This window comes from Dipteris shenzhenensis, chromosome 15 (assembly GCF_047967505.1).
Source record: "Dipteris shenzhenensis isolate YYH24624 ecotype China chromosome 15, Dip_SZ_1.0, whole genome shotgun sequence".
In the NCBI taxonomy this organism is placed as follows: domain Eukaryota; kingdom Viridiplantae; phylum Streptophyta; class Polypodiopsida; order Gleicheniales; family Dipteridaceae; genus Dipteris; species Dipteris shenzhenensis.
The window spans coordinates 55,237,315-55,252,354 of record NC_141610.1 but is presented as its reverse complement, the minus strand read 5'-3'; the positions used below and the strand labels follow the sequence as shown (position 1 = coordinate 55,252,354).

Here is a 15,040-nt window from a genome sequence, read left to right as displayed (position 1 = left end):
TATCAACAAAGGATAACCATAACACAAAATTGATCGACCAAGAACATACTGAGCCATCTCCACGTCCTGGTTCCAAATATTCGCTACAATTGATGGTTGCCTCATAGTACAATTTCCACCCACTCCTTTGATATGCATCACAAGCACAAACATAGGAATGACAATCCTTATATAGATCCCTCTCCCGCTTATATACATGTGCATTATTTTCCCCGATTGTAATGGTCATTAGTATTACATGTGCTATATGAAGGAGCTCCTTTTGGGTTGGAGACACTGATCTTGATAGCGGCCACATTCTCCATATCGATAGCACATCATAGGTCATCAGAATCCTGGTCCACGACTATCTCCTCCCCTTCTCTACTTCTTTCTAAATGCCTACTAGCCTCTACATAGATCTAACTTCATGGCAAACCATCATAAAATGCTACCTCAAATGTGCTTGCCAAGACTTCAAGAATCCATCAATCCCCTTCTCAAACAAAGATGTGGGAATTGTTACATAAAACGTGACCAGCACCAATTAATGAAGATTGACAAGTCCTAACTACCTTCATCTCATGGTGAGAAATAAATAGTGCTCACTCACTGTATTGCAAAACTTCAAAATATACTCTATAAATCAACAGTATAGAGCTCTTCCCAGTACATGTACTTCTACATGCTGCACTTCCAAGGTAGCTTTGCAACACCTAGGGTTCGCTTATCAAGAGTTCAACAAGCCATCATCTGATTCCGTCCTGAAGCGGTTGTACAGGGAGCTTGTTTAGGTGTTGGTTCTTCTTCCTAATTATCCTTTTGAGTTTCTTCTTGGTTTTTGACTAGCCAATTGCTTCCCTAGGTATATTTCCTGAGAAATGATGCAGTATTCTCTTCCAAGAAGCTTGAAGCAGTTTCAAATGGAAAATTTTCTGAAACAATGCAGAATATTGGTGAAATATTCTAAAACATTGCACAATATAATGGCAACCACAACTCCTTGCCTACCATAAAGGCCAATTACTAGCGCTAATTGCCTCTTTTTACTTTTCCAATACAGCTCTATGTTTAAGCTATAGTGAATCGATTTTATAACCATGGTTCAAACTGGTATTTAGCATAATTGTCACACGTTTAACAGTAAGTTTTAAACTAGCCTAGCCCCTGTAACATGCTTTGCAACCAAAGGTAGCAACAAACAATCATAAAATCAATCATCATACTTGTTAGGACACTTGGCTAGTATAGCAACACGGATAGAAAGAGAGAAAGAGAGCAAAGCACTCAAGGCAGAAGTAAGAAAGATATAAAATTTGTAAGGCTATAGAAAGAGAGAACCCTTTTCTTACCAGCATAGGAGTCCAAATAATGAATATCAGAACTAAGAAGGTGCAAATACCACTAAAAAACTTTGGCCCAATTCCTCGCTTTTTCCCAAGTTGGTGCTTTTCTCGAGATAGCTTTGCATCACATTGCACTAGATACAGGCTTGCATATATGTCTTCCAACTGTTCACCCAACAACTTCATATCATAATGAATCTTATCTGAATGTTAATCCAAAATGTCACCTTGCTGTATTGAAAAAATCCTATAATCTGTTCAGATGAATTTTCGGTAGATTTTTTACTCAATTCTGTACAGTCTCTATAATAGTGGGATAGAAGAAACTTCATCAGGGAAAACATGGCTAAATGCTCACAAGTGTCAAGCACCACATATACAGTTCTACAATTTTTGTTAACCCACAAGCTAGACAACTCTAGATACCTCAACTGAATTAATGTGAAATTCTAAATCAGACGCCTCGGCATAGAGCTACCGGACCCTAAACACTCATTACACAAGTTTCAGACCTCTATAGCGACCACAGTAACCTAGTGTACTTTTCCCTCGTGAAATAGACTTCTATCAAATTTGAAAGAAAAAGCCAAGAGCAAGGCACTCAAGGCAGAAGTACATCATGTTGGAAAGGCAAACTTTGATAGGATGACTAATGCGTACATGACTTTGGGATTGGAATCTTAAGTGACAAAAGCTATGAGCTGTACTGTGAGGTGAGTGACTCTTGCAGAGAATCATGGGGTTCGTTGAGACGATCATGGATCTGAGAAGTCTTTATATGTATTCATTTGGATAATGGGAAATAGTCTTGAGCAAGATGTAGTCTCTCATGTGGTGCGTAGTTAGGGTTCATCTTGCACATCTTTTTCCTACAGTGGTATCAGAGTGGTTGTCCTTTCAGCTTCTTCACAGCCCACTCTCTCAATAGCCTCTGCTATCTGCGCATGTTCCTGGAGGAGATACTTTGCCAACTGCCTTACTGTTCAAGCTACCTTAGTGTGGCATTCTTCATACGGCTGTCGTACTGTTTTTTATTGTTATTTTTAGTTGCCTCTGATGGTTATGTCACCTTTGCTTCCCATTTTTTGATCTTAGGCTCTCATATGCTCAGCACTACAGCAAGCAATACAGTAGTACGTGTCACTGGTGGCCCACGGGAGCAAAAAGCAGTTACTAAAGACTCACAACATAATCGCGTGATGCTCAGCCTTTGACAGCCCGTCATCTTCTTTACGAGATGCTCCAGAGCCTATTGCCTTGCCCTGATATTGATTTCGTGATACACATGATTATTATACATCGGCAACTTTTGTTTTGGAGACGACAACAAGGAGTGGATCAATGCATGATTGAGCTCTCAGCAAGGGTGAGAATTTTGAGGCGAGAAAGTGGTGTGTGTGTGGTGAGAGAGAGAAAGGACCTGCAGCCCTTGCTCCAGCCCTCCGATCAGCTCCCTAGCCTCTTCAGACCAGCCCGTCTGCCTCAGCTATCTGCTGCACCATATCAGCGTCCAAAAAACGGTGTTTTGGGACATTAATTACCTGCCGTACAGCCCACCATAGCTCCGTACAGTTCCGTTGTGTACGGACCTGTACAGCCTTGTCCGCCTTCTTCAGGCTGCTGCTGCCGGCTCCTTTCTTGCTCCTGGGTCGCTGTTTGTACCGGGTTTACTTACGGGCTGCCTCTAATCGCTGACTTTGAGGGTTCTCTCTTCCTCCTTTCTCCCCTTTTTGGTTCCTGGTTATCATGTCCTCTTTCCATCGCCAGAATCTCTTATTTCTCTTATTTCTAGTTCATCTTGGATCCTTTTCTGGTTTTTTCTCTTTTCCTTCTCCAAAACTTGTATTCTCCTCTCTAAATCCTTAAATATCTCTCTCCTCTTCTTCTCCTTGCAAATACACTATTTTCCTCTTCTTTGTGGGCTGTTCTTTCTCTCCTATCACTTTACAGGTACCCCCTTTTTGGGTTCCATCCTCTTCAGAAGACATGGCTGAATACTCTTATGAAAAAACTTTTCAAAAAGATCGATCAGCTCAATGCAAAAAGCAAAAGCAGGTTGAGGGTCAACATGACCCTGTGCATGATTCTGTTGAAGCACAACTGGTTTATGATGTCATGCACGAAGGATTTACAAACACAAGAAAAGAGTGAAAGACTCTATTCCATCGGTTGGTCTCATGGTTGAAGTGGATAAAATTGTGGATCCAGTTAGAGAATATGCCAAAAATGCAATTATTTTATTTTTCCCAGGTCGGATGCCACCTGCTGCAGAGGTAGGCAACTGGTTGACCCGCACACTGGCTGGCTCGTTTGTTCGTAAGGTACACTATGCAGCTAGAGGCTTTTTTGAGGTCATTATGGTAGATGAGATTCACAGGCAAATGCTTTTGGAACATTCGCCACTCTTTTTTGGGTAGCAAATGGTGCACGTTTTGCCATGGTCCCCCACAAGGGATTATCAGGCTCTGATTTGACACATCGATGTCCAGTCTGGGTTGAAGTTGTAGACTTCCCGCAATGCATGGCTTCACTCTTGCCTAAAATTGCAGCAACTTTAGGCAAAGTTGTTTGCCCACCGCGGCCTAACAGCAACTCCAATCGATTTTGCATTCTCTGGGATACTGATAATCCCACACCAGTGTCCTATTCAGTCACGGTGAACAATGTTGACATGGAAAGTGCATAATGAGTCAACATAAAATGCCTCCTGCTACTTTGCCTGCTCAGATGCCCAATAAGGATGCTCCTGTCACTATAATAAAAATAAAGGTAATAGACAGTTTTTTGGAAATCAGGATAAAGGCAAAGCGCCAATTGGCTCAAATGGGAGTGCTTCTTCCCCTTTGCTTCCTGCTATTCAACCCTCAGCAAAAGGCCCAAAAACTCTAATTGATGGATGGCAAAGCCCAAGAAAAGTTATTTCTGTTCAACGACCTCCACCCCCTCACACTTGGAATGGTGCATCCTCTAGTGGAAATTCTCCAGAGGTCAACTCAAGAATTGGAATCACATGGGCTGCAGTAACAGCTAGCAGAACCCTCTTGCCTGAAGAAGAGGTTGCTGCATTGCTGTCCAATCCTCAGGCGGATGTTTCTTCTTAGGGAAGAGGCCTTGACCCTGAGGTAGAAATGCAGGGTTGACATCCTGAAGGTTGCTGCTGTACATACATGTTTTTACCTATAAATATATGTAAATATGCTTGCTCATATCAAATGCCTTACCTTAAATGTTCAGGGGATGTGCGACAATATGAAATGGAAATCTCTGTGGCTGTATATCAATCGATTTCAGCCTGATATAGTGGCATTACAAGAACACAATCAGCATATCTATGCAGGAAAGACAGGCATTACTGTGGCTATGATATCTTTTATGCTAGGGAGCACTCTTTCTCAAGTGTAGTCATTCTGATTAAGCATGAGCTTCAACCAGTCATTGCTTTAAATGACAATCAAGGCAGATGGATTATTCTTCAATGCATCATTCAAGGCGAGGTGTTTGAATTTGCTTCTGTATATGCACCTCAATCTTCTCAGAATAGAAGTGTAATTTGGGATGCCATGCAACGATATCCATGGAGATATCATGCCTTTATATGTGGGGATTTCAATAATGCTCCGCAACAGGGTGACAATACATCAGGAAATACTCATATGTTAACCTCTGAAAGGCATGCATGGTCTCAATTACTGATTCATCTTGATTTGGTTGATCTTTGGAAGGAATTGTAGCCTTTGTCACTTGGATACACTTTTCAACATAATGCCCTTTCTTCTTACCAGGCCCGTCTGGATCGCTGGTATAGTGTAGCTCTAGGTTCGACATCTTGGCTATCCTCTAGGTTGGGGGCTCACTCGTTCTCAACAAACTGATTGGGTGCTCACAAAGCTGAGGAAAAAACTTGAATATTGGAAGCTTGCAACTTGGCCTTTACATGTTCACTTGCGAATAATGCAATCCATTTTGATGGCATACATACAATTCTATCTGCCTCTCATCATGTTTACTAAGGCAGATTTGGTTTCCTTTATGTCTGCTATCATGGAGATTTTCTGGCGTTCAAAAAATGGCAAGAAAAGTCTCAGATTACTCTCTATGCATCTTCTCTGTTCTCCAAAGATGCACGGGGGTTCAAACATACTCAATATTCAAATGCATATAATTGCTCACAGGGGGAAAATGATGTTGCAGTTTATGCAAGCGAATCAACATTGGGCTTTCATGATCCGCCCTCTTTTGTTACATATTGATACTTCTGCTTTTGAGCATTGGCAGCCCACACAGTGGGATTTTCTATTTGGCTCTATTCAAGGGAAGATCAGAGGCTGCCCTTTTGTGTCTCGTCTGCTTCTTGATTGGAAGCATATTTTATCCCACTTGGAATGGAATGGCACGGATTCTTTGTTGGGAAATTTCTTGAGGGCTGAGAATATTTATTGGTCCAAAGTATTTCACCCTCCTTTGGCTATACAAGAACCCAGGCGTTCTTATTTTATATCTTTCAAAGGTATTGCTACTTTGGCGGATGTACTTCAACATGATGGCACTCTTTTATCCTTTTCTGTGGCTGCTAGCAAGTATGGTTTGGGAGCTCATTATCGTCTCTTATGGCAAAACATTTCAGAAATGCTTCAACCTTTCTTGCCGGTACCTCGTTTGGAACTTCAGGATAGGCTTGAGGATTGGACTCTCCATTCTTCCTCTTCTTCAGCCCATCCTGTGAAGCTATCACATATCACAGTGCCTTCTTTGTATAAAGTGTTCTTACCTCCGCCTTGGGTTTCTGACAGAGCCAATTCTGTTTGGCATATGGATCGACCATCAAAGTGGTGGAGAAAGCGGCTGCGTCTCCTTTGGCACTATAAATTCCCTCTTCAGCAACAGCTTTTTCTCTAGCGAGTTCTACTTGGCATTTTTCCATCTAGGCAGTTACTCGTGCATAGACGTATTGCCCCGGCTGTTTGCGACAGATGCCTACATTCTGTTGAATCTGTGCTTCATATTTTCTGGCACTGTCCACATACTTGTGATTTCCTCGCTCTCATTCGTCAAGATGTTCGAGCAATATTTCCTACTATTACTTTTGGCAGGTTCTTCTCGTTATTTGGTTTTCATCCCGCTAGACAGGGTTTTGATCTATTTTTTGTTTGGGTGCGCTACTGGGCACTTTGGACTCTATGGATGGACAGAAATCCTAGAGTCTTTGGTGATCCTACCTTTCCATCTTTCATTTTTTTCAAATGGTCTCTATGGCAATCGTTTTATGATTGCTTTCAGACTCATCTAATTGATCATGATGTATATATGGCTTATACTGAGATTTTCAGTTGAGTAGTAGTTACTCCACTTTTGGAGTATCTATGAATGTAATTATTTCACTGCAATAAAATATTTCTTCTCACAATTTTGCAACAGCTGCAGCTTGGCTTCTGCAGATTTCATTTTTTTGTGAAATGTCAAAATGTCCTCTTCCAACATACCTCTCTAGTCAGGCAGATGCACAAGGCAGAAAATAATTTTGACATGCAAAATGTGTCAACCGAGTTCTGAGTGTGACGCTTCGTGTTTGGCAATCCTTGCTTCTTCCAACTTAGAAACATGCTAAAATTTCTTCTTTGGGTGAAATATTTTTCCATCATGTCCCAACAACTGACCTTTATCCTGAATTGGCCAAACTTGTCTAGTACATTTAGGTGACTCTAGATGCTAGCCTTGTCTTTGGCAAAGAGGACCACATAGTATAAGAATTGTATCCTTAAAAATACCTATTTTATAGAAGTTATATATATAATATACTTTATAAATAATTGTCTTCAGATTCTCTCTCTCTCTCTCTCTCTCAAAAGAGCTCTCAGACTCCTCTCAAAAGAGCTCTCAGATATTCATATTGTGCACACAATGCACATTGCACACACATATTACATAGTTGAAAGAGTAAAAAGATGCGTCACGCAGCCTATAGATTGAGGTTTACAAAGACACAGATCTTCCAGTTTACAAATTACTATTAACTAATTAGTTGCAAGTGCATATGGCTACTAGCATATGCCATGGCCCATAGTTCAAACAATAAACTTTTAACTTTATAATTCAAATTTCAGAATCAAATTTCAAGATTCAAGATTCAAGATTCAAAATATAACAAAATGTATTATGTATTACTGTTTACATCATACATGTAACATGCCATAATGATATATTGGTAACTATATGGTGTAAACTGTATACATAATCAAAGCTCGTCGCCTGCAAGCCAGCTGCTAACAACTGTAGTGTACACAGTACACTCTAGAGTCTAGTCTTGACTCTCTAGAGCTAGGGACCGCTGCCCTCTCCAAGATCTACTGCCTCATCACTGTCATCATCAGCACTGGAATCAGCAGATGGATCTACATCCTCTGTGGAGGAAGAGGAAGTGCCACCCTCGAACCAAGTAGGGGCTCGCAACTAATCTGAGTCCTCTGAGTCTGCACTGTCTACCAATGCCGCCTCCTCCTCTGGCTCATCTCTGCTTGGACGTCCTCGGGATGACGATGCAAGAACAGATACTTGTGATCCCCCTCGTGAGGCTCGTGCTCGACGTTGATAACCACGAATCTGGGGTGTCCGTGTATCCTCTGCAACAGTAGCAGCACGTACTCGTGGTGCACGAGCTTGAGCCATCGAACATGTCTGACGTCGGAATCGAAGCATATCCTGTCGCAGCAACTCGTAAGCATCGTCATTCTCTCGACTGTGCTGGATGATGGACATGTCGACAGGTTCTAGCTTGATCTTGTCAGGATTGACTTGCTTGGGCTTCCACTCGATGCTACCGGTACCATCTGCAGACCTATACTTCTCAAGTAGACATAGGTTGGCATTGACATATACCAACCTATTGAGCTACTCCACGCTCAACCTGACATAGTTTACAAAGCATAAAGAAGTCAATTCTCACGACTTAAGAATTGTTTTTCAAAATGTTACAAGCTTGACGCTATACTATATAGCCTATAAATAAGAACTATAAGAAGTTAGAACTTACTTGTTTCTCTTCCTGGTGTATATGTCTGCACATATGCTCCATATCCTCTCAGCTGGACCTGATGTGCAATCTTGTGAAAGGATGCGGAGAGCTAAGTTCTGCAATGAGGGATTCAAAATCCCAAATTTCTCCCACCAAGTAAGAGCCAACAGCCTGTTGTCTCTTTCCTTGGCAATTGTACGGGAGAAATGACCCATGTCATTGCGGAACTCCACTATGTCCTCTTCAATGCTATTGCAATTTGCAATACAGAAGAAGACAATATAAATAATTAGATAAATCATAAATGATAATAGTAAATACAAAGTTGAAAGCACTTAGAAGTTAGTAGTGAGCAGGCTGCAAACTTGTACGCCATGCTACCTCACCTATTCTGGACCGATGAGTCGCATACTTTCTCCAAGTATTGGGTCCATCCGTTCACAAGCACCCGATCATTCCATTTAGCAAGCTCCTTCCACAAGGGATGAAGCATATGTGCAACAGTGTGGATTGGCCTATGAAACCAATCCCATCTCTTCCTCTAAATTCCTAATATGTCATCCTTTCTGAAAATTTACCAAAAGGAATTAAGTTAGAGGCTAGACTCTGGAGCTAGGAGAACTGAGTATTAAACTTGCAAGTTTCAACTTATATGTACCTGCTCTGGTTGAGGATCTCAATAGGACAATCCTCCGTTGCTTTTCGAAGCTTCAGCATGAACTCGTATAGCAAGCCCATAGTACAACCCTCATGGTCAAAGAGTCGAAGCACGAAGTACAAGGGCTCTATGGACATCTGAATGCAAAGGGCTTCCTGCCAAAACTGATTGTCAAAGACAATCCCCTCGACATTTTGTCCAGCAGGCAATCTCGAGTCACTCCAATCCAGCCAATCTGAACTGGTCATCATGCGACGAAGGCTCTCTTTGGTCTTAACCAGCCTACAAATGATAAAGTTTAAACAAATTTAAACAATGAATAATTTGAGGAATTGATCTTTGAATGATAAAAATTGAATCACGATTCATGAATCATACCTGCTAAGAACCAGGAAGATGTAGCCAAAGCGTGTCTTTGAGGATCTCAATAGCTCCCACTTACACTCCCTTCTGAATTGTAGGCAGAAGTCCTTGCAACATTGAAGGGAATATTGCAAGCGTAGAAAAACTGCTCCTCTGCAATTGCAGCCTCTTGCTTCAGGCGTGGTGCCCAAGCAGCCTGTATAGGAGTAACTCTCGGAGTGATAGCTGCTGGACCACGTGGCCTCTTGGCAGGAGGCTGTGGAGGAGCTGATGGCATAGCGGACAGCCCAACTGATACGGATGCCGATGGAGTGGTGCCATGTAGAGGCTGAGTAGAGGCACTCCCATGAACTTGTGATGTCGATGTAGATGGAGTATACCATGCCCCTCTTGCTGTGAGTGAGAACACTCCACATTCCCGGTATCTGACTGGAATGATGTGAGAGTGACGGTTGCCTCTATGCCCAACTTCTGCTGCTCAACCAACACATTAGCTTGAAGAACTTGATCTGTGATCACGGGATGGAAGAGGGATCGAATCTCAGCAAATTTGGATGAGGTACCTCCATATGCCAAGAAGATCCCCTCTGGAATGGCATGGCAAGCACTCTTACCCTGGCCTCTGATCCATAAAAAATGTGCTCGAACTCGAGGGGCAAATCCCGTCAAAGTGTCACCACAAAACTTGCATACTGACCTCCTCGTGCCAGATGTGCCATATCTCTTTATAAAAACGGTATCCTGCCATACATCCCGTTTTGTGCTTCCACTCGGTCCACCGGCACATCTTGAGGCCATGGTATGGGAGTAGAGAGTAGAGTAGAGTAGATTGTAGAGGCTAGAGGAGAGTAGAGGGTAGAGACTAGAGTAGAGGGTAGAGTAGAGTAGAGTAGAGTAGAGGGTAGAGGGTAGACCGTAGAGGAAAGTAGAGGGTAGACCATACAGACTAGAGTAGAGGGTAGAGTAGAGTAGAGTAGAGGCCCGAGGGTAGAGTAGAGAGTAGAGAGTAGAGGAGAGTAGAAGGTGGAGTAGAGGATAGAGTAGAATGTAGATGGTAGGCACTAGGAGGCTGGAGCAAGGCAAGCAATGGAGCGGCACGGGAGGAGCGAAAAAACGAAAACGGCGGCCAAAATCTGCAAGAAACTCATCGCGGCGGATTTTTGGACAGGCAACATTTCGCCCTAACTACACGTTTCGGGCGTTTCGAAGAAACGTTTCGTCTAGAAACGTTTCTTCGCGTTTCGGGGCAATTGGTGACACTGCCTATGACACCAGACTCTATATTCTATAGATTCATATCCTATGAATAAGTCCATGATCCCTGCTATCAAAGGCCATACCTGACCTCATGTAGAAAGAGTCCTGCACATTGTTGACCATGGTAGTCAATTACTCATCTCCTATCCAGATACTTATGAGTAAACAACCAATGGAATCTCCCTCAAACCTCGTAGTGTCTTAGGCATCTCATTAGTACATGCTCCTCTATCTCCAAAGGGTGCATAGTTCACGATGGTCACTACTTGTCTCACGTCCAGATACTTGTGAGTAAACAAGCAATGGCATATCCTTGAATCTCGGTGTCTTAAGCATCTCATTAGTACATGCTCCTCTGTCTCCACCTCATACGTGTCACGAAGGTGCATAGTCTCATGTCTATATGATGTCATGTTGCTGAAATCTTGCGCCCTGCCTCTATCTGAATATATGAGCTGATGTGAGATGAAGTCTTAAGTTAATCCATACAGTGTGGGAGAGGAGGACCTGGCATATCCGATGAAGCCATTCCCGAGCGGTTAATCGAGCTTGAAAAGCTTGATGAGACAAGGTCCATAGACCATGATGTATACTTGTCATATATTGAGATATTCTCTTGATGTATTTGATCCCATTTTGGGATAGTGACTATGTAGTATAATGAAAAAAAAAAATCACAAAAAAAAAGGTTGTGTGTATATATATATAAAAATATGGATTTCACCCCCAAAAAAAAAGTTGTGTGTGTATGCATGTTACATGTCTGTATATATGTGTGTATGCGATACCTACATTTCAATTTTGGCACAGTTCCAGAGTATGACAAGACATATCATTGGAAAGAGCCTCAAAGGTTACCCGGATAGACCTTTAAAAAATAAAGATGGCCGAAATAGCACAACAAAAATCATGTGTTTAATATTGAGTTTAAAAAACATAACATTTTTTTGAGGCATCATAGCAGTAGTACTACTAAGTGGTTTTGCACCGCCTCTTGAACGTTACAGACATCATGTCTTCTTGAAAGAATTTCAAAGGACATCCTTAATCAAAGGATCATGGAATCGGCACAAACCTTAAGCCAGTCGTACATTGTTAGAGAGGTAGTACTGCAGGACCAGTCCAGAATGCACCGTAATTCAAATAGAAATGGCAGGGATCGATATAAGCGGAAACCAATGTGATTCAAATGGCAGACCTTTCTTGTGAGAAATTGTTCATACAGAGCAGCCTTATGAGGAAGTCCATATTTGATCTGCGATGCTTGTAAGGAGAGAGACAGCCCTTTAATAAGGCAGAATATCCGCAGAAGAAAAAGGCCATGCTCTTTTGTACTCATTTGCCAATCATAGTGGGTTGCATAATAAGTGAAAAGCCCCAGATTGAAAAAATAGTAACAGATCTTTCCAGGTGCAAAAGAACAGAGATACATAACTCGATCCACGACGATAAGGAAAAACAATGTCTGCAACAAAGAAATCAAAGCAGACTTGTTTATCTTTCTGACTCCAATTTAACCACTCAGATGTGGCATAGATTGCCAGTGGCTTCACAATCAATGAACATCAATCCACTTTGTTAGGAATATCATCAAAAAATCCTCCTCCTAGTTGCTTCAAAGGTATGTATTTACTTTCAAAAGCGATAGTACGTGAAAGCACAATTTCAATCGAGCTAACAGCAGAGGATATTTGCACCTACCATGAGAACAAACACAAACTCCTTCGGAAACTGATCTTCAAGCTGATAAACATTAAGAAAATCTGGACTGTTCTTTATGAAAGACTGATACAATATTGCAACAAAGAAGAATGCAGCAAGGTCCGCTCCAAAGATGTACGCATAAAGGTTGACTTCCCGTTTTCCACCAGCAATAATCGACACAATGGGAAAAGGAAATGAGGTAGATTCAACAAGGCCCTCAGCCTTTGCTCTCTGGATTTCCCAAGCAAGATCTTTAGCAGGTGTCAAAGACGTATAATAGTCGCTGGTGGCTGGGCATGCTGTCCCAGGAGAGGCATAGATAACTTCCAAAACAGCCATCGCAACATCTGTCTCATGTTGTTGGCTTTCGATGCTCTCAACACGAACACTGCTGATGCTGTGATTAGACCCTTGATGACTGCTCTCACAAAACCTGTGATGTGCAGCCTCTAGTAGCTTGTTAAATCCAGACTCAATCCTCTCTGGCTGAATCCCATCTTCGGGCCATCTGTTAACACTCATGGTTACTTGTACAAAATGAGGGGGAGCCTCAGACCCATACACTAGAGCCAGGCAGTATCTGAAGAAGCATCTAACCATGCTGATAAATTTTTCATTTAAGGAAAAATAATACCCTTGGAGCAAATCTTTCCATGAATTGCTGGGATGAGTCTTCTTACCAGGTGCTTTTCTGTTCGAAACAGACATCCATTCACCATCTTGTGCTTTGATTGAACTTTGAACAAGTGTTGCAAAGTACACCAGAAACAGAGGCAAGACACACGCTACAAATGATTCACTCTTCGTTGTTGTTGGAATGCCTATCCTCTCAAGCCATAATCTTGACCAGGATGAGAGAGTTCTCTGTGCACTATGATGATGTATAAGAACTTGATTTATGTATTGAACCCAAATATTAAGTTCCGTATAAATTAACATGCCCAGCCAAAACTGTTGGCTTGGTCCCGGATTTACAAGAAGGGCATAGAAAAACAATGAGGCTGGGTAAACTAACATTAAAAGGCTGAAGTCCCAGATGTATGCAAGGAGAAAGAAGAAGTAGCAAACAACGTCAATATTTGACCTGACTTTGGAAGCACAAAAGCAATACAACATGGTAAGGCGGTGAAGCATCTCATTGAAAGCTTCTTTCCGATCAGTAGACAGAGATTCTGACTGAATGTCTGTATGGATAACTGAAAGGGAAGCACCTTCCTTCAAATGCACTTCTCCTCTTATTTGTTCCGCCTCCTCTTCAACTGAAGATCTCTCCGTGTCATCAGCTTCATTTTGCTGGATGTTCAAGAATCCTACAAGGTTTTCAAGAGCTTTATTGCCGAGATTCTGAACATGGGCAACCCCATTTTCAATTATATGCACACCTGGTCGATATATTTGTCTAGAAAGATTCTCTATAAAGATAAATTGCTCTAATCGCAGAGGATTTTGAGCTGACGCTTTATTCCCACTTGCATAATCTTCCACCAAAATCTCTGATGCATTCACATCCTCATCATTTTTCTGGTCTTCTTTTACATTGTCATTTTCCCCGATCAACAATGATGATTCCATATCTCTACCTGGATAACGCATATATGGATTGCTTCTTCTCTTCCTGCAGTTAGAGGCATCATCAGATAATTTGAGAGCGCTGAGGTGCTGTCCTGAACCTGGATCTGGAACAACAGTATCCTTTTTCTCATCAGTTTCCAGGGGGTATCCTGAACTAGATGGCAAATCATGACCCTTCCTGATTTGATTACTGAGCTCTATCACAGGAGATTTGGTCTCCATAATTTTAACTGAGGAATTCAAAGCATCCACATTTAGCTGCAGGTGAAGCATTTCAGACTTCATCTTCTCCACCTGTAGACGCCGGCGCTGTTTAGATTCTTCCATGTTTCGGATACATTGCAACTGTTCTGTCTTCCAAGCTGCCTTGGCCTCCTGTGCCTCTAGCTTGACATCCATCTCTTCTGCTTCCATATACCGAAGAACCTGCTCAAATTCTTTGGAACAGAAAATAGCTGACTGAATGAACCCCACACAAAATATTGTAATGTCAACGAGTACAGATTTAGAGGTTACATCAATCCCATAGGGGATTTTGACAAAACCAATGATATCAAACCAGGTGCCTTCTTTGCTCATTGTGCCTGCGAAATATGGAGCCTGGTACAACAGTGACAGAATGATGAGTACAAAGTTGTACAGCCGTAGAAACTGGAAAATCCTATTCTTCCTTTTCAGGATCTTGACTCTCATCCGGAAACACACCAAGGCAAAAGCAAGGTATCCCAGATGTAGCACATCATACTGGAATGTGCCCGTGATAAGCACAAGGAGAAGCATTATATCCAGAAAGTGAACATAAAAGAAAAATCTTAACCGGTCCAACCATGTCCATTGCCCCTTTGTCTCATAGTTGATTTCTTTCCATGCTAATTTGTCACATGGGGAAAAGACAACATTGTAAAAAGAGCAAGCTTCATTTTTTGCTGCAGTCATATCCGATTTGAGTTTCAAGCAGCTAATGAAGAACACCATAAAGTATGCAACTATAGTTTGCCAATCATCAATTACCACACCTGCAAATCAGTTATACTCCATTCAGTATTTGAAATGTAAAGAACAGAATAACTTTATCTTGAAACGTGAGAAAGGGTTGACAACCACTGTAACAAATGTAAAGAAAGAGCAACAGGATGCACTGGGCTTGCCCAC

At 41.8% G+C, this 15,040-nt stretch overlaps 2 protein-coding genes across 3 annotated transcripts in view; both read right to left on the bottom strand.

Moving 5' to 3' along the window:
- Nucleotides 1-15,040, bottom strand: part of LOC147894011 (piezo-type mechanosensitive ion channel component) — a 202,489-nt gene that overhangs the window by 32,213 nt on the left and 155,236 nt on the right. For both annotated transcript variants that reach the window (XM_087386640.1, XM_087386641.1), the window contains exons 15-17: nt 12,314-14,904; nt 11,688-12,077; nt 1,332-1,490 (exon numbers count right to left, since the gene is read on the bottom strand). In XM_087386640.1, coding sequence (XP_087242766.1) covers nt 1,332-1,490; nt 11,688-12,077; nt 12,314-14,904 — 3,140 coding nt within the window. The remainder of the gene's footprint in view (nt 1-1,331; nt 1,491-11,687; nt 12,078-12,313; nt 14,905-15,040) is intronic.
- On the bottom strand, nt 8,529-9,632 carry LOC147894012 (uncharacterized). Its single transcript, XM_087385648.1, has 4 exons — nt 9,502-9,632; nt 9,371-9,442; nt 8,993-9,274; nt 8,529-8,900 (listed from the first exon to the last, which is right to left on the bottom strand). Exons 1-4 carry the CDS (start codon nt 9,630-9,632, stop codon nt 8,876-8,878), a joined length of 510 nt encoding a protein of 169 aa, XP_087241774.1. The 3' UTR covers nt 8,529-8,875.